Source organism: Perissodus microlepis, chromosome 2, assembly GCF_051167445.1.
Source record: "Perissodus microlepis isolate ML-2025 ecotype Zambia chromosome 2, ASM5116744v1, whole genome shotgun sequence".
NCBI classification, from domain to species: domain Eukaryota; kingdom Metazoa; phylum Chordata; class Actinopteri; order Cichliformes; family Cichlidae; genus Perissodus; species Perissodus microlepis.
Window position 1 is genome coordinate 1,818,084 of NC_140462.1, and position 18,792 is coordinate 1,836,875.

Consider the following 18,792-nt stretch of genomic DNA (forward strand, 5'->3'; position numbering starts at 1 on the left):
TATATTTACATTACCAAAGTAAGATGACTTTAGTCTCATGAACAACATTAGCTAATTGTTGTTTACTAGCTAATCTTAAAATGACTGCTCAGTACAGAAATGAAGCCCAACAATCATGTTTTACAGTCCTGTGGTCTCAGCCTCAGATACATATCAAATCAAAGCTCATGTAGAAACAAACAAACAAAAGAATTTTTTCTTCATTTCTGTCAAAAAATGCTGTACGAAACGTTTCCAGCGGTTAGTACCATAGTTGCTAGGCAACCTGGGCAGCGAGACGGAGGCTAGACCGTCCCATTTCACAAGCCTCGCACTTCCGGCCTTAGCGGTCTTTGAGTACGCGGCCCTTGTGGACCTTTAAGGCTGCAGACCCTGAATTTGGGATAGAGCCATAGTGTCGATGTGCTAGAGAACATGAGATTGAAAAGCCTGTGATATGTGAACGATTGTGAAATTTTGTAACTAGCTTATAATGGAGATACAGAGAAAACTTGATTTGATGAATTCTCAAATAAAAAACAAATATGTTCCTATTAACACGGACGCATCAACATAGTTTCAAATTTGAATGGTTTCTGATAGCTGACACATCACAAAGTATTCCTACACAGTATTTTATTTCGACACCTGCGACCGGAAGTACTGCTATTTGTTTGCGATATACAATCGCTCAAGACACCGCCATCCTTTTCAAGCTAACGAACACTGCCTCGCAATCATACACCACCTAATGGTAGGTTTGACTTAATTCTAATAACAACAGTACAGAGTTCCAGTAGAAAGCTAACGCTAGCAGCTCGAAGCCAAGTGCTCATTAGCTAAGATTAGCTTTCATGTGCTTTTGTTAGCTTTACTTTGCTTTCCATTAGTCAAAGCTAATAAGCAAGCGAACCTTAGCAATTTAAGTTGGTTTAAACGAACCAAACACGTTCTGGGTGTTACAGTTACGAGCACTTTCCATGCTACATACTAATTGCATTATTATATTGCTAATTGCTAAGCTAATACAGTTAAGCGGGTTAATGCTATCTGTGCCTGGAACTTGACGCCGGTTGCCTGACAACAGTAAATTAAAGTGATAGAACCGACTTGCACGCGAACCGGTGTGTGCTGCAGTTCATATCAGTGACGGCCGTGACGTACTGAACCCTGTATAACATACAGTTTTATCATTTGTTCTCGCTGCAGTGATCTCTCTGTAAGCTCACTGTAAGCAGGACTAAGTTGTTGTTTCCAGCTCGGTTGTGTAACCTCACCGGATGGAGATGGACGACGAGCTGGAGAACTTCATCAGGGAACGCAAGGCGAGGGTGGCAGAGGATAAAGCCTGTTTAGAACAAGACCCCCCATACATGGAAATGAAGGTGGGTTAGAAATAGATAATTTTCAAGGCAGGCCTTTTGATAAACATCTGAAAAACAACACAGTTTTAGACCAAATAAGAAGTTTATTGAAGTTAAACTTTAGCCGCCCTCTTTGCCGTTATATGCTGTAACTAAGAAGTAATGTGGATCTTCTTTTCCTTCTGACTGACAGGCAAAACCCTACCGAGGCTACGGGTCTACTGCTAAGGAGAACATCCCTCCTAAGTCAAAAGCACAGGGAAGAGGTATAGATCCTGGCCACAATTTGTCACGTCAGTTCATACTTTAAGTTAAATAATATTTAAGTATTTCACTTGTCACTTGAGATTTGTTTTGCATAACACTGTTTACCTTCTGTCTCTATGAAATGTTGATGTGTTTTCAGAGGAGAGCTGCAGTGTGGGTCTCCCCCTTGGTGTGGAGTACGAGAGGAAGAAACAGAGGCTGCAGCACGAGCTTCGTATGGACTACAGGCGCTACATGACTCAGGTGACTGTCACACACTGCCCTGTTTATGTGTGTGTGTGACACTGTAGCGAGTTTGAGTTTTCAATCTATATGTGTCAGATCCTTATTCTAAACTTATACTTTTATGCTGCAAGTTAGCTATCACTTGTCTCAGGTTTACAAAAAAATTACATGTCTTTTTCATTTTCTGAGAATTCTTCGGGTATCAAACTGTTTCCATTCTATAAATTGTTGGGGTTTAGTAGACCCAAACATCACAGTTTGCCACAATTCACCCAGCACTATCATCACAGCCTAAAGAGAGCTGCTAGCATCACTGAGGCTGACTTAGACGTCTGTGGGGAATCTTTGTAGACTTTACTGATGTAAGTGGCTGAAATTGTTGCTGGCATTTATGCTTGTGTGTGCTGCATTATGGGTTAAGTACATTGTGATTGTGTTTTATACATGGTGCCAGCCGATAGCTACAAATAAAATGCTGGGACTTTCCCCCCACCTGGCTCCCCACTCTTTGTCATTTTCCTTTTTTTCGAGTTTGTCCACTTCTTTGTACATATCCTCACATCCATTCCTATATCAGTCCCCTCTAGCAATTTGCTAACATTTGTGAGGCCTTAGATTGATCCTCGACATGTAGTTACATTTCCAAGGAGGTGCACTTTAGTTACAATGTAGGGTTTCAGTTGGTTTTGCGGTTACAACGTAGCAATATCATGAATTTCCCGCTTAAGTATAAATCTCCAGTAAGGAGGCAAATTTCACCAACTGACTGCCTGACCAGGTCACACCTTTAGATGTGTGTGACTGTGCTGAGTGGGGGTTTTCTCCCCATCGTGGAAAGGTTTGCTGGATATAGGATTTAGAATAAAATGGAGCATTGTTTCTTTGCAGTTTATTGGTGAGAAACTGTTCAATAAACTACATTTTTTTAGACATAGTTCTGAGAGAGATTGCAGACAGATTTCCGTGGCGGTGGCTCGGGAGGTAGGACAGATCCTCTAATCGGACGGTTGGTGATTCGATGTCTTCCTTTGGGCAAAATACTGAATTCCACTGAACCTCCAAAGTGTGAATGTGATGTTAGACAGAAAGAACTTGGACACATTGGGTGAATGAGGCATGTTGTATAAAGCGCTCGTCATGCTGTGTCACAAATATGACAAAGCTGTGTGGCAATTGAAAGACAGTCAGGAATAAGAAACATAGAAACCCAACTGAACATCTGCTCGGCCTGTTTATGTTGCTAACCCTGTGTTAATAAAGTATAAATAAGACAAAGGTTTCAGTTGTTCTCCATGTAATACAGTGACACACATGAAATATTACACACTCTACTGTAAACATCTGCGTTGTTTTGTACCTATATGTACACCTGAGGTCGCAGCTCTAGCATCAAAGCCAGTTTTTAGATTCTAGCTACAGTCTGCTCATTAGGTTTACACCACCTGTTTCATCTCTGCTTTTATTTTATGTTACAGAAAAACCAGTTTGAACGTGTTGAGACTGCAGGACCATTACTCCAGTTCAATAACAGGAGGCCTGTCAAGGTAAATGCCTTAATGTTTTATGATTTTAATATATTTAAAGATTAGATGCTTGGCCGAACAGAATGGCTGCTAAAGTGGATGGCAGATGACAACAGTCCTGCTGAAAAGAATTTTCTCATTTGTTCATTTGGAATAAAACACTTTTATTTACCAAAACACTATAAACACAAAAGACTATAAACACAGTTAAGATGCACTGTGAAAGAGCCCACACGTGTTTTCATCAGTGATTCTCAATCCGGGCGACTCTTAGTGGAACGGTTACTTGTGATGTTACCAGATGTTACATAAGCCATTATCCTGCATGAATCAACATGTGATTGTTGGGAGGATCATGTTGTGGCAGTGCTGAAGCTGTCCTTTTTCACATGCAGGATGCAGCAGTAGAATGTCTGCTTGCTGGCACTATGTGTCGCTGGTACAGTCACACCTCAAACAGACATTTTCCTTCCTACGTACAACTCTGTTGGGTCAGAGCTTCAGTGTGTGTATAAAAGATGGAGACACCTCAACATGTGCACAAACACCATGTGAATGTCAGTAAAGACTAAAGTTAAAAACTAAGCTAAAACAATAGATCAGCGATTGACGTAGAAAGCTAAACACATCGAGTAAACTGTTGCAACAATAAAGGCTTTCATCTAACTTTATAAGCAATTTAAAGCTGTAAACTTTGAAACCACGCTACTCCAAGTGATACTCGCACAAATGCAGTAGTGACAGCTCGACAGTCCATTAATCCACTCTGATGTGATACTGAAAGACTGTAACATCTGATGTCAGATCAGACAGTAGCTTTCTTACTGTACTTGATTTCATCTAACATGACAAAACAAGCACGGTGGTTCACGCACATGCCGCACAAGAAGGTCCTGAGTTCAATTCCACCATCAGGCCGGGGTCTTTCTGTGTGGAGTTTGCGTGTTCTCCCCGTGTTTGTGTGGGTTCTCCCCGGGTACTCCGGCTTCCTCCCACCGTCCAAAGACATGCAGCTTGTTGGGTTAGGTTAACTGATTAATCTAAATTGCCCATAGGTGTGAATGTGAGTGCGCATGGTTGTCTGTCTCTGTGTGTTAGCCCTGCGACAGACTGGCGACCTGTCCGGGGTGTACCCTGGGTGTGCCTTATGATAGCTGGGATAGGCTCCAGCACCCCCCGCGACCCTGAAAAGGATAAGTGGATGGATGGATGACAGAACAAAGGCAGCCTCTTTCTTTCTAGTGATCTCTGTTTATTTCTTCAATGTTGCCTTGTTATGATGGTGTGTCCTCTAGCCACGCCTGTCTGTGCTCGAACAGAAGGACGTAGCCACTCTAACAGAGGAGAGCAGGACGCTACACAGGCCTCTGTGCCTAGCTGAGGATGAAGAGAGGCAGTCGCCAGCGCTCTTCAGGCATCGAGACAGGCTGGGGAGGCCAACGGACCAGGAGTCGGAGGGAGAGGAGTGTAAAGATGAACTGGAACTGATTGAAGGCACGAGACGCATGGCAGTTAATGGCAATTATGAGAAGAGACGACCTACAAAGACCGATGGCAGGTAGAAGATTTTGTTTATGATAAAAGTAGTGTTAAAGATAGTGACTTCTTTCTCCCTCATTTTATTTGTGTGTTTAGGGAAGATTCAGCTGGTGTTACCAGAGATGGACAGACATCCAGAGTGCGGAACAAATCTGCAGATGCTGAGTTTGCCACTGGCCTTTTAATAGGTAAAAAGACTTCCCGTGAGCAGCTCAAAAAACATTATTTGTGTTAAAACCGCTGAACATACAGTTACAAGCTTATGAACCCTTTAAATGTGAAAAAGAATTGGGAAAATGAATTCAAGGTTTCAGATGCGGTCCCGTGTTTTCAGGAACAGCTGATACACGAGAGGCTTTGCAGAGGAGGAAGGAGCGCTACCGCCAGGAGCTGCAGGAGCAGATAGCTGAGCAGCACTGCAACAAGAAGAGGTGCGTCTTTATTTATGGTGCTCACTAGAAGCCCTAAATATTTCACCACTTTAGGCACTTAGTTATGACTTGCAGTGGCTGCAGAAATGGATACAAGTTTTTGTTTCAGGGAAAAATATTTCGAGTTGAAAGTCGCAGCAACAGGAATAAATGACCCTGAGAAACAGGTCAGCTTACAGCTCATAAGCCACTCTCCTTTACTCTGAGAATGTTTACACTGTGCAGGATATTTATCAGCTGTTTCTTTATCCAGCCGGACCGAATCAGACAGTTTGGACTGAGCAGAAGAAAAGGTGCCCAGGTGTCAGATCCTGTAACCACAGGTGATAGATCATCATCAAGTGCTCTACCTGACATCGAGAAGATTGGTGCTAGAGAGAGGGAAATGCCTCCCCCCGAGCAGGCTCACGTGGCCTTCCCGTCCCCTTTGCTGGAGTATAGCTCTGCCCTGGGCTTAGGTGGAGGTGGTCTGCCTCCCAACAGCCAGCCTGCCAACCCTGTGACGTCCATGGACATCCCTAGGTAGTAATACGAAACTTTACATCAGTTACAGTCTGAATGATTTCATAATGCAACACTTAAGATTAGGACAGGAGGCAACACTTGAGCAGCAAGTTGGTTGACAGTGGAGCCAAATATGTCTGCATCGTTTTCATAACGAAGTCAGTTAATAATAGCAATGATGTCATGCTGCAGGACATGTTTAAATGAACTGAATGCAGCTGTGGAAGAGTAAACAGTATATAATGGCTCATGTCAGTGAGATCAAACAGTAATGATAATACAGCGTTTTGTTTTGGGAATCAGTGTCCAGTACGTGTTTGTGTGCTGAGAATCTGGATCCAGCAGAATTGACAAACACTGTAGTTAACGTTGTTCAATATAAAGATATATATCGGATGACGACATGAAAACGTCTATCGTCTCACATTATACGCTATCGTTTGTTTCGTGGTGTCGCAAAATAAACTGTTTACGGCAGTTTTTTCCATCATTTTGATGGTTACTGTGGAATTTATTGACGTTCTCCCTTTTTCTTATATTTAATATAACCACACTACAGACGGACAAGCGACTGTTTTTATGCGTTGTCGTTAGCAACAACGATCGCGTGGCTCCACCATCCACATGTTTATTTTCCACATAAACCTTTCACAATAAAGTTGAAGATTTGAGATTTTTCCAAATAAACAGAATCACGTGAAATAGTATGCAGAGTGTTTACGGATGAGAGGCCAAAAAGAGCCGTCGAGTGCTAAAACCCCCCCAAAAACCTTAGAGCAGGCTTTTCCCCGCAGCACGCCGTGTAATAAGTACTCACAAAGAAAATTGCGGCCGTTTCATCTTATGTAACACTTAACTCCAGGTACACGACGCCCAGCTGAAAACACTTTGCAAGTCGAGTTGCCTGAGATTCATAGAGTTTACAGAAAATATAAAATTTTTGTGATACATATCGTTGTCGGGACGATAAATATGAGATTTTGGTCATATCGCACGGCCCTAACTGCAGCTAATGAAAAGGACCTTAAAGAGAAACTAGAATGAAACTCTTTTGATTAACTGTTGCAGGGCTTCATGAACCCTTTAAAGACACTTAAAAAAACACTAACTAGTCCCAGTCCCAGCTGAATCCAGAAATTCATTCAGGATTGAATATTTATTTAGTTACAAATCACATGTTTTGAAATGGTTCCTCCCCAGACATCCTCTGTTTCATCCCCGCCCACCGCCTTCAGTGAGTGATGCATACAGAAGCCCCTACGTAGAGCCGCATCACTACTACGCCAACAGAAGCATGCTTGATCCAAACATGGCCTACTGTAAGTCCGGGTCTCTGTTACATGGGAGTAAAAACACTTTCTGGTCTACATTACAAAACCTGATCCGAGTATAATTGGTATATTAGACAGGTGTTCTACTTTTAGTTTATTATGTGATTGATTTTCTTTCAGACGGGCACATGCCTGCTCCTGGTGCTGGCTTTCCCACGCCCTACTGGAATGTCCCGCCAGGGGAAGCCGTGCCCAGCCAGCTTGGTAACCACAGCCCTCACAGCCAGCACAGTGGCAGCAGCTTTCCTGAGCCTCCTATGCAGTAAATATCTACTCTTACAGTTTTCTAGAAGCCAAGATGGCAGTAATTATATCTGTTATACCTGCACGCACACAATCATGTTAGTGAATCCTGCCCAGGCCAAGTAAACTCATTAGTTTCCAACAGAATGGTAAGGACGTGGCTTTAACTCCTGTTTGTGTTTGCTGTAAGACATGGTAGTAAGACACACCAACCAAAGTGCTCATCGGGTCTCAACTACTCTAACAGGCCCAGCAACGAGACGGCTACTGGGTCATCGCATGCCAACATGTTCCCCTCAGAGAGATCCAGATCAGCCAGGGAAAGGATTTTGAGCTACAGGGATGCTCTGAAACAACAGGTAGGTGAGATAAAAGGAACCTTTTCTTTGTGCTGCCACCACCCAAAGAACTAAAATTTTGTTGGTGCTCGTGATACAGCAAATCTAGTAACAACAGCGTTAAGGATGTCGATGGATGTGGATTTGATTTATATGATTAGGGGGGGGGGGGGCTTTAAATCACCAGAGAAGCATTCAGCACCGTTGATATTTAACGGTGAATAAATTTGGCCATCACGGACGTTTGTGGTGGTGATGTTGCTGGGCTCCTCCTTTGTTATTTGGCTGAACACAGTATTGGTAGAGAGTTGAAGGTAATGAAATTTCACTGCATCCTAGTGTGTGATGTGTTGACAGGAAGCTTCCAGGAGTGGAAACGGCGAGCTTTACAGCAAGGTAAAATAGATAAGGCTCCCTGTAAGTTATCTGGAATCAAAAATCCTTCTCATGTATTAGTCGAGTTGGCTGTAGAAGTAATTCTGAGATCCTCCTCTGTTCAGTTACTTCATAACCAAATCCCACCCTGACCCCTTTTATTGTGAAAATCCTCTTTCCATCTGCTTAGCGTGCATTTTCCCCTGGTCTTCTCTCTAGCATACAAGATCACTGCAGACTCCCTAAAATGTTTTCCAGGTAGTTCGTCGCTGTGCTTTGGTTCCTTGTCGTTCTGGTGCAGTAATAACTTAATTCTTCTGCTTTTTTTGGTTCCATATTTGCAGCTCATGTTTGAAAGCTTCTGATAAACTGAGCTGAAATGTGAAAATTGGAACAAATGAAGTCAACACAAGATATTCAGTTTTACTTTTGTTTTGTTTTTTAAATGTTTTTGAATTTATATAATAGGCATCTTGACACATTTGATGAGAAAACGGTGGTAACATTCATCACTGAGGCTTACTGTCTTCATCAATTGGACAGATAGTTGTGGTGAAAATAGAACAATTCACAGTGTCTTGTTGTTGATCGCTGACATTTGATGAGTGTTGAATAAACAGAGAAATACTGTTTGTTAGATCCAGGAGCAACAGGAGCGGAGGCGTCAGGAGAGGGAGGACAGGGAGCGTTACGAGGCTCAGCTGGAGGCTGACATGAAGAACCACCAGCCCTGGGGGAGAGGTGGAGGAGGAGCGCCGCTGAGGGACAGCACTGGAAATCTCATTGGTATGTCCCGCTGTGTACCGTCTTTTTATAGTATGCAGCATGTTACGAATTCAGAGGAGCTGTTCTAACTTAGCCTGCCTGACTCTGCAGCTGATCTCAGTCAGATGCACAAGCTGAACGAGGAGGCGTACAGCAACCCGGAGCAGCGGCAGAGGAGAGCCACAGCTGCTGTGGCAGCCAGCCGGACTGAGCACCTGGACCCCAATGAGAGGGTTTCTGGTAGTGTGGCATCCATACCACTAGAAATATAACTTTGCTTTATTTAGCTTTTGTTTGCTATCAGATTATTGTTGACACCACAGCCATAAAACACAAAGAAAACAGGCTGAAACTGGCTGTTACTTCAATGTTCAGAAACTGGCATCTCCACCCAGTAGCATATCAGAATATCCAGAAACAACAGCATTGAGACTGATACGTTTATTTTGAAAGATCGGTTTCATGTTTTGTAGGTTTCACCCATGTACAAACCCCACAGTTTGCCAGGGGCAAAGTATTTGCCAGCCAGCCCACAGAGCAACAGCTCCAGGAGCAGGACAAGTACAAAGCTTACCTCAAACAGCAGGTAAAAGGCTACGCAGCTGGGGGCATTTCTCCCGTCGGTATTATATGCTACGCTGTCTTGTTGAAAATCGCTGATTTAGTTCTTTATCAGCCTGCATTTGTTTGCAGATCGAGGAGAAAATGCGTAAAAGGGCAGAGGAGAGAGAACGAATCAGGCTGGAGGAAGAGAAGGAGGAGAAGAGGCTGGCAGAGCAGCGGGCTCGCATCCAGAGGGAGTACGAGGAGGAGCAAGAGAGGAAGAAACGAAAGGAAATGGAGGTGAGAAGCTAAAATCTGACGGATAGAAAGGCTTCATCTCTGACTTAGGCTACGTTCACACTGCAGGCGAAAGCGCATCAAATCCGACTTTTCTGACCCCATGCGACCCATATCCGATCATGGTGTGACAGTGTGAACGGCACAAATCCAACCTGGGTCACTTTCGTACGTGGTCCTGAATCCGATACATATCCGATGTTTTAGAAAGCGACTGCTGTTTGATGGTCATGTCGCATTAAATCCGTCTTTTACGTCACTGACACGAGACAGATGCCAATTATCAGCTCCGGAGAAGACATCGCGAACGCTTCCTGGACATCCAGTGAAACTGTTGGGAAGACAACGTTGGAGAAACGTGAACATTTTATTTGTACTGTATAATCTGCAGATTCTGACAAATCTGCAGCTATCCTTTGAAGCAGCGCTGCTCTAAAACAGCAATAAGGATCATTATTAGGCCAAATGTAAATAACAAAATAACTTTATAACTTAAAGCAAAATTGGGAAACGTAAAGTCCGAAGTCTTTATATTAAGGCCATCAGTCAAACAATACTGTTTGCTCTGGGTCTAAACAGAGCGCGTTGTGTATGGCGTCTTCTTTTGCGCATGCGGCCGCTTTGAGCGTTCACACTAGAGCGCGTTTGCTGTCGCATTTTATTTGTAGTGTGAACAAGCAGACAGAAAAATTGGATTTAAGCATTAAGACCTGCAGTGTGAACGTAGCCAAAGTCACTTTGAGTACTTTGGCAGGTGTTTTTATGCCTGTCTGTCGACCGATCTTTTCTGTGCAAGATGTAGTCATGAACCTGTGCAGATGTGTAGCTGAATTTAAAATCAGGGTTGAGTCCAGAGATGGGTGTTGGTCAACCCCTACAGAGTGAACACGCATGTAGTAACGAGTGCACACAGGTTGGACTGTAAATCATGTTGCTGGGGATTGCGGATGTTGTGATGGTCTCTAATTATAACACATTGCAAGTCTTTCTCATTTCCCTAAATCTTTGTCTTGTGTACTTCCTCTAATATTTTTTCTTTCTCTCAGCAAAAGGCCAAGAATGAGGAGCTGATTCAGCTCGCTGAACAGAGGAAGAAGGAAGCTGAGAGGATAAAGAAGGAAGCAGAGGAGAAGGAGAGTGCGATACTGAGGAGACAGTATGAGATGGAGAGACAGGCACGGGTGGAGGAGGTCAGTTCACAGATGTACAGCTGTGTCACGCTGTCCATCGTTTGACTTGATGCCTACTTAATAATCCAGGTAACAAAATCCCAGAAAGCAAATTGTCCCAATCATTAATCACTAAGAGTACTGATCACAGAAAGCTGGGGAATGGCTGAAATCACAGGATTGTAACATGGTGAAAGATACATTTTAGCCCCGTCTGTGGGTCAGAGACGGTCATTCCCTTTTCACATAAATGGTCTCCGTGACTCTGTGATCCTGCTTCAGTGATGAACTTATACACCTGGACAGAGACGGAGTCACTATGAGCTGGTCCTGGCGTGATGAGGTAGCTCTTCTGTGTTGAGCCATCTGCTCAGCCAGAAGTTGTTCGGTTTTCAATGCTTTGGCACTTGAACCCCGGGGTTAGTATCTCAGGTGTTTGTGTGTGTTGGAAAGTGCTCAGGCACGGATAGATTGGGTGATTGAGAAAGTGCTTTGAGTGTTTAAGTTGAGCAGAACGGTAAATACCAGTCCAGTTACTATACTGGTCTTTGTTTTGAGGGACGCGATCCTCGAGGTTGGATCTCCCCGAGTCCAGATGAACAAAATGAACTCTATTGCTCACTTTTGTTAACTGTTTACACTTATTGTGAAACACAATTTGCAGTACTGTCAGGGTTAAAGTCAGTTTGTACAAGGAACAGAAGTATGAGATGCGAAGCAGACATCTGATGTTCAGGAATAAAAGTCATCGTCCTCCATGTGACCAAATGTCTGCTCGGGTGTTGTATTTATGTTTCATATTTCAAGACACACATAACTACAAAGACTGTAACCAGTGACCAGCTGACCACCAACATACTGTATGTGTCTGTGTGTTCACTTGAATTATTTGAAGACACCCCTTCATTAGTTTGATCCAAAGACCAAACAGTGCCACTATTTGGTTTATCCATTCCCACACCAGCGGAGTTGAGCTACCGTGCACGGTGCTGGTGTGAGCACTGGGAGCAATTAGTTGGGGTTCAATGTTTTGTCCAAGGACACTCTGACAGATGGACAAGCCTGTCAGCCCTGTGGTTACTGGGCCACCTACCTCCTGAACGACAGCTGCTTCTTTTAATTCCTTTCCTTTGATTAGCTTTCAAGATGAAAATGGCCGTCGCTGATTCCACTCAGGACACTCTCACTCAGTTCAGATCACTTCAGTCATGATATTCTCAAAGCACCAAAATACTATTAACAGTAGAACACTATAAACATCTTCTCTTGTAGCTACACTGCTATACCCTTCTTGGCTGTGTGGAATAACTTCCAAATATTCTGAACAATAAATTTCAAATAATCAGTTGGCTTATATTAACTGTAGTATTTTAAAGTTTTATGTAGTAAATCACAAGCTGTGTGTCTTCAGGTCCACAGGGAACCCTCACCTCCAATCCCCACTCTGCAGAAGAAACGTGGCCTTCACCAGTATACCCCCAGACCTCCCACTGCTGACAGCCAACACTCTTCAGTCCCATCGTCTGTAAGTCTCTTTCACTCACTTCCATTAGTCTGACAGCATCTTGAGGTTGGTTTATCTTATGTGAACATGTTTGAGGGTTGAATGCACCCAGAGGTTTTTTGTAAAAGTTGTTATGCTAATGTTACTGAGTAACACTTTCTGTGTCAGTCTGTTGCACATGTACACATTTATTTCGTGTCTCTTATGCATAGCTTTTCAGAGTTACTCAGGTCACAGTTATCCGGTGCTAACTACCTGCAACAAGTCTTTTCTACAAGTGTTTGCACAGATCACATCTGTACTGTGATGAATGATGATGTGAAAGGCATTAAAGTCAAAGTGACCCAAGAGTCAACGACAGAATGTTACCAGCAGTGTTTTGTATTTAATATTTGAAAGGCTTAAACACAGGCTACTATATCTGCACTGTTTTTAAGACTTTTCTTGGTCCAGTTTATTTAAAAGTTAGAAAACGTTTAATTAAGTTCTCTGTAATAGAATATTTTCTGCTAAAATCCTTTGTGAATTAATCTTTTTCTTTTTAAGGAGCGGTCTCTGTCCGGTCTGCAGTCCCCTCCCGTCCCTGCTTGTAGGAACCAGTTGCGAGCTGCAGGTACGGTGTGAGAGCAAACATAGATGCCTCTGATCATATCTGCAGGATCTTTGTGTTGGGCTCAGTCTCCCATAAACAGTGTTAAATTTTCTTTGACACTTAGAGTGATCCGTCCTTTCTTACACATCGACTCGGCTGTGTTTCTTTACGTTTTGCTGGTGCTGGGAAGGGTAATGATATTGAAAACACTGTATCAGCTATAGACTGTGTGTGTTTTAGGAGACCGTTGCGATCTGTTCAGTGAGCTGTCAGCATTGCGTCGGCAGCTCCGCAATGAACAAAAACGCCTGGAGGGTGACCTGCAGCAGGCGGATTGGGAGGATTTAGACTCTCCTCTGAATAACAGGTAAAACACATTCATCACTCATGCTGTAACCTTTGGCATACTAATGGATGCATATACATTTACCGGACTTCATATTGGATGTAGCTGTGCATCAGTTAATGCACATTGCATACTTAGATGTTTCATATTGTAACCACCAAAAATGTTCTTCTGTGTGTTTGTCGACGAGCAGCTTTGCAGGCTTTTGCTTTCATGTTGTCAGTTGTGCTGTTGTTGGTCCTTCAGAAAGACATGGAGAAGAGTGAAGTTAGCAAGTGAAACTGAGTGTTTAATACACACCATCATTCACATTGAGCTACAATACCAGTAAAAGTTTCGTCACACCTTCTTATTTAATGGTTTTATTTTCATGACTGTTTATGTTGCAGATTCTCACTGAAGCTATGAATGAGCACATGGAATTATGTAGTAAATAAAAAATTGTGAGATATTTTAGATTCTTCAAAGCAGCCGCCCTTTGCTTTGCTTACAGCTTTGCTCACTCTTGGCGTTCTCTCCATGAGCTTCATGAGGTCGTCACCTGAAATGGTTTTCCAACAGTCTTGAAGGAGTTCCCAGAGATGCTGAGCACTTGTCGGTCCTTTTTCCTTCACTCTGCGCTCCATCTCATCCCAAACCATCTGCACTGGGTTTAGGTCAGGTGACTGTGGAGGCCAGGCCATCAGGCGCCAGCACTCCAGCACTCACCTTCTCGGTCACACAGCCTGGAGGTGTGTTTGGGGTCATTGTGCTGTTGAAAAATAAATGATGGTCCAAGTAAATGCAAACTTGATGGGATGGCATGTTGCTACTGGATGCTGTGGTAGCCATGCTGCTTCAGTGTGCCTTCAATTCTGAGTAAATCCCCAAAGGTGTCACCAGCAAAGCCCCCCCACACCATCACCACCTCCTCCATGCTTCACAGTGGGAACCATGCATGTAGAGACCAACGTTCACCTTTCTGTGTCGCACAAAGACACGGCGAATGGAACCAAAGAGCTCAAATTTGGACTCATCAGACCAAAGCACAGATGTCCACTGGTCTAATGTCCACTCCTGGTGTTTGTCTTGGTCCAAACAAATCTCTTCTGCTTGTTACTTTTCCTTAGTTGTTGTTTCTTAGCAGCTATTTGACCATAAAGGCTCCTCTGAACAGCTGATGTAGAGATGTGTCTGCTACTGGAGCTCTGTGTGGCATCTATCTGGGCTCTAATCTGAGCTGCTGTTAACTTGTGTTTTCTGAGGCTGGTGACTCGGATGAATGTATCCTCAGCAGCAGAGGGACTCTTGGTCTTCCTTTCCTGGGGCGTCCTCATGTGAGACAGTTTCATTGTAGAGCTTGATGGTTTTTGCGACTGCACTTGGGGACACATTCAAAGTTTTAGCAGTTTTCCGCACTGACTGACCTTCAGTTCTTAAAGTAATGATGGACTGTCGTTTGTCTTTACTTAGCTGATTGGTTCCCGCTTGTGTGGGAAAATTCTAGCAGATGAGCAGTTACTGAAATACTGAGAGCAGTTTGTCTGGCACCAACAGCTATTCAATGTTCAAAGTGACCTAAACCACCTTTCCTTCCCTTTCTGATGTGATTGGCTGCCTGGGTATTTACGTTAACAACCTCTTGAAGAGATGCAAGTGGCTGTTAATGCTTTGTATAGCTGTGCTTGTACAGTCTGATTTTGTATGTTTACAGTGTCTCACCTGTCTGTCTTCTCATTCTTCATTGTACTGTCCCCACACACAAGTTTCCCACTGACAGAAGCAGCCGGTGGGCGGTGGGGTGGGTGGGAGTTGAGGAGATGAAATAAACAAGCATCTGTGCAAGTGCAGACTTATTGAGTTATAATTTAAAAATCAAACCAGCAGTCAGAAATAACCTCCATCTCGTCTCTCATTTGATCATAATGAGTCAGTGTGCCACTCTGCACACGCGAGCATAAACATCCAGACATGTTTGTGTTGGTATATGTGGAGATGCAACATGAAATTACAGCGAGGCAGACTGCATGTAGCTGAATGACTCAATCATGGAAATGAGCTAAAAAGCTTGGCGACCTGCTTATCGCTTTGACCATCGTTGATCCTCGGCATTGTCTACCAGAACAAGCCAAACTCAGACAAAAGACTGCTCTGCTCTTCCACAGAAACTGATATTTCTGTGCGTACACCTGTTTCCATTCCTCCAGGTATCGCGAGCGTGCTGTGGTGGATGTGTTTGATATGGCCAGGCTGAGGCTCCAGGCTCCAGTTCGTAGGCCTAACTCCAGATATACAGAGCCACGAAATTTGTTACGAATCCACGACTCCCTTCAGCTCAAGTACAGAGGTAACACAGTGATCTCAAAGTGTTGACTGTACGCTATTAATAACAACATTACTTCACTATTATTTGTTTACATTTACTTCTAATGTGGTAGATGAAGAATCGAGGTTGGGCTCCAGCGAAGATCCTAAACTAGAGGAAGTAGGTGGGACCAGCAGACGGAGGCGGGACTACAGGGATTCATATCACCAGTTGAGCAGCCAGAGGTCTACGGTCCAGGACGGTCAGACTATATTTCAATTATTTTTTTACCCTGTTATTACTTTTCAACAGCAGGTCCAAAGTGCCATCCATTGTTGATAATAAAGAATATCCTACTTGTGTTGCAGATTATTTCGACCTGTCCCCACCACAGCAAAATGATCTACTGGTGAGAAATAATGTTTAAGCTGCACAAAAATCCTGTGATTTGTACCGTATCCACCAGCTTGTAGTTATTAGAGTGGAACTGTGAAAAGAGCTGTGTGTATTTCAGAGGAGCGAGACCAGGGGATCTGCAAGAGGTTCTCTGCTGGAGTCAGAGAGTGCTTTCATTGGTAAGACATGCTGGAATAAAAGCATTTTACTGCTGGTGAAATCCACATTCTCCTTTTGAGTCACAGAGCTGCAGGCGTTTCACTGACTTCACAAGACCCGAGTCTTCATGGCAGACAGCCGTCCCGAATTCTTTGAGCTGTTACAGTACTGACATCGTTTGTTCTCTGGATCACAAACATAATTTACCTCCTGGTGGTTGTGTCTCATGTTTGTGTTGTTTAGCTCATGCTGGAGAAGTATGACGCACACCTGAATGTATCTAGCTTTTCAAATTATTGAGAAAGTTTATTTCAGCGGGGCCAAACTGTATACTGCAAAATGACATCTGGAACTTTTTAATGTCGAGGATGCTTTAAGTGACGAGGATCACATAAAAAGTTGCGGCGATGTTTGAAATGACTGACTTTGGTTGTGTGTGTTAAGACCCTCTGGGCGATGGCTCGTCAGTGCTGCAAACCCCAGAACCCGAGAAGACTCGTCAGCTGTCGGCCCGGGAGAGGAGGAGGCTTTCCAGACAGTCACAGCGCCCACAGGTATTCTTCCTAAAAACCATCCGCGAGTCCTGGTCAAACACGAAGTTTATTTGCTGAAGTTTTAACTTTTTTCAGGAGCGAGCTGCTTCTGGCCACCCTGTTGGTCATCATGATGATTACTCCGGCCACGCCGTTACCAGACAGCGGCAGAATGAGGATGGGGAATGGGGAAACCGGAGCAGGACGGGTCATCAGGCTCTCAGTCGTCGTGGCAACACAGCTGGTACGACTTCATATTTTTTTGTGTAAATATGTTTCTCGTTGTATAAAAGCCCAGACCAGCATTGCCGATCATCAGGAATATGAAGCTCGGGGTCTAATATATCGATCATTATAAAATTCTGCATTAGGATTTTTAATGGGTTTGAAGTTTGCTCGATTCAGTAAGTACAGCATCGTTCACGTAAACCTGCAAACCATCAATATTTAGCAAATATTTGTTCTTATATAAAGCATGCATTGTAGCCGCCCGTTCCCAGCTTGTTAATTACACAGTGAAGATGTGTGTTTTCTGTGTTCACCTGTTTTTCTTCAGCACGGCTGGATCTGTCTGACGACGACGAATCGCCTCCGCAGTTTTCTCTTCATAATCGTCAGGGCTCTATAGAAACCGATCGCTGGATACGGCCAGAAACATCAGACACGCTGAAGTGTTTAGACCGTGCGATCAGAAGGGAGCGGCTGGCAACGTAGCACCTTGTCTCCTAAGATTTGGAGAGTCCTTCTGATTTTGACAGCATGTCTCAATCCAAAGTTGAGACATGCAGAGTTCAAAGTTGGTTTTAATTTATTGCTTTGATTAAAGATAAATGTAAGTTACTGTCAAGGAAAAGATGTTTCTCTTTTTGTTTCTGTTGAAACCTCACAGTTGTAATCCAGTGTGGGAACCTTTGTGTTCTTTTACATGTAAATTATTGTTTTATTGAATATATTTTTAAATAAATTATATTTTACTTTTATGTACTGTGTTTTGGTTTGCTTTCTTTTACAAGACATCTCATCGCTAAAGCAAATTGCTCTATGCCTGTAATTTATGTTCATGTCAACAATTTTCCCTCAATTATTCAAAGGTTCAGTTTTCTCCCTTTTCATTCATATTGCATGGCTAAATTAAGAATTCACTGCTGCATTTAAATGGGAATTACATATGCCAAGTCACACAAAGTAGCATCAAGTCATTAGGACAGCAATGTCGCAACACTGGAATTTCAAATGCAATACTATTTTCAGTACCACAGAGAAGAATTTGATCCTGCAGCAACAGAAGTTATAGAAACCGAGACATATATTGAAAAGATTAACATTTATTTTAAACAGATTTTCCCATGAGTTATAAGTTTGATCAAAATAAGTAATTTTCAGATTAAACTTTGATTATTTTGCAAATTTAGATAATTTTCTTGTATTGTCCGAGTAAAATATTTTGAACCTATTTACAAACACGTCTAAAAAATGTCGAAGAAGAGCATTACAGAACAGTTTCAAACACACTTTGGATAAATGTGGTATTAGTTGCAGCGTCTCTTATCCAGCGTCCAGTGCTCTGCCTTTCACTCAGGCTGCAGGTCTTCACATCCTCAGCTTTGCTCTGGATTTCATTCGGCTTAGTTCTCCACACTCTCCTGAGTTCAGCTACGCTTACTGCTTACTGTCACAGCTCGATATCTAACCTGCAATAATTATTCATGTTTGATCTAACTGCAGTCAGCTAGTTGATATATTAATGATAACAGATGGCTAATGTGGCTAATTGCTACACGGCTAATGCTAACATATTATGTATAAATTATGAACTTTTTTATGAATTATTTGTCCATTTTTAATATGTTTTTTGGATAACAGATGGTAATTAGCCTTTGGCTATAATTTGTATGTTTACATTCATGTAATTTCTTTTTTACATGTACATGTTAACATGCACTGTCCCAAATAAAATAAAAAAATAACGTGAGCACTGACCAGGTTAAATTTCATGATGGCTGTTTCATACTGCAGTGTTGTTGAAGCGTGAGCTTTAATGACCATGAAAGTGTTCCTAAAGTGTTGGTCAGTGGTATCAATGTT

The 18,792-nt window shown here is 42.9% G+C and overlaps 1 protein-coding gene across 5 annotated transcripts; it reads left to right on the top strand.

Annotated features, from left to right (window-relative positions):
• Nucleotides 1-529: 529 nt before the first annotated feature.
• Nucleotides 530-17,687, top strand: LOC146391993 (centrosome and spindle pole-associated protein 1-like). Of its 5 annotated transcripts, XM_084939940.1 has the most exons (29): nucleotides 530-733; nucleotides 1,189-1,364; nucleotides 1,537-1,609; nucleotides 1,750-1,853; nucleotides 3,311-3,379; nucleotides 4,654-4,916; nucleotides 4,994-5,085; nucleotides 5,232-5,328; nucleotides 5,438-5,495; nucleotides 5,582-5,850; nucleotides 7,033-7,151; nucleotides 7,284-7,425; nucleotides 7,654-7,765; nucleotides 8,102-8,140; nucleotides 8,758-8,905; nucleotides 8,996-9,124; nucleotides 9,358-9,470; nucleotides 9,578-9,727; nucleotides 10,771-10,914; nucleotides 12,305-12,418; nucleotides 12,944-13,010; nucleotides 13,230-13,356; nucleotides 15,522-15,661; nucleotides 15,753-15,881; nucleotides 15,988-16,028; nucleotides 16,134-16,194; nucleotides 16,619-16,728; nucleotides 16,804-16,951; nucleotides 17,264-17,687. In XM_084939940.1, exons 2-29 carry the CDS (start codon nucleotides 1,260-1,262, stop codon nucleotides 17,419-17,421), a joined length of 3,321 nt encoding a protein of 1,106 aa, XP_084796066.1. In that variant the 5' UTR covers nucleotides 530-733; nucleotides 1,189-1,259; the 3' UTR covers nucleotides 17,422-17,687. The 5 variants fall into 5 exon arrangements, with proteins under 5 accessions (XP_084796066.1, XP_084796049.1, XP_084796043.1 ...); XM_084939923.1 differs by lacking the exon at nucleotides 8,102-8,140 and having other exon boundaries at nucleotides 531-733; nucleotides 1,238-1,364; nucleotides 1,537-1,636; XM_084939917.1 differs by lacking the exon at nucleotides 8,102-8,140 and having other exon boundaries at nucleotides 533-733; nucleotides 1,537-1,636.
• Nucleotides 17,688-18,792: the final 1,105 nt, after the last annotated feature.

Coding starts and splice junctions, on each gene's coding strand:
- LOC146391993 (XM_084939940.1), top strand. CDS start 1,260: ATGGAGATGGACGACGAGCTGGAGAACTTCATCAGGGAACGCAAGGCG. Junction 1,610..1,749: donor GTCAAAAGCACAGGGAAGAG/GTATAGATCCTG, acceptor ATGTGTTTTCAG/AGGAGAGCTGCAGTGTGGGT. Junction 4,917..4,993: donor CCTACAAAGACCGATGGCAG/GTAGAAGATTTT, acceptor TTGTGTGTTTAG/GGAAGATTCAGCTGGTGTTA.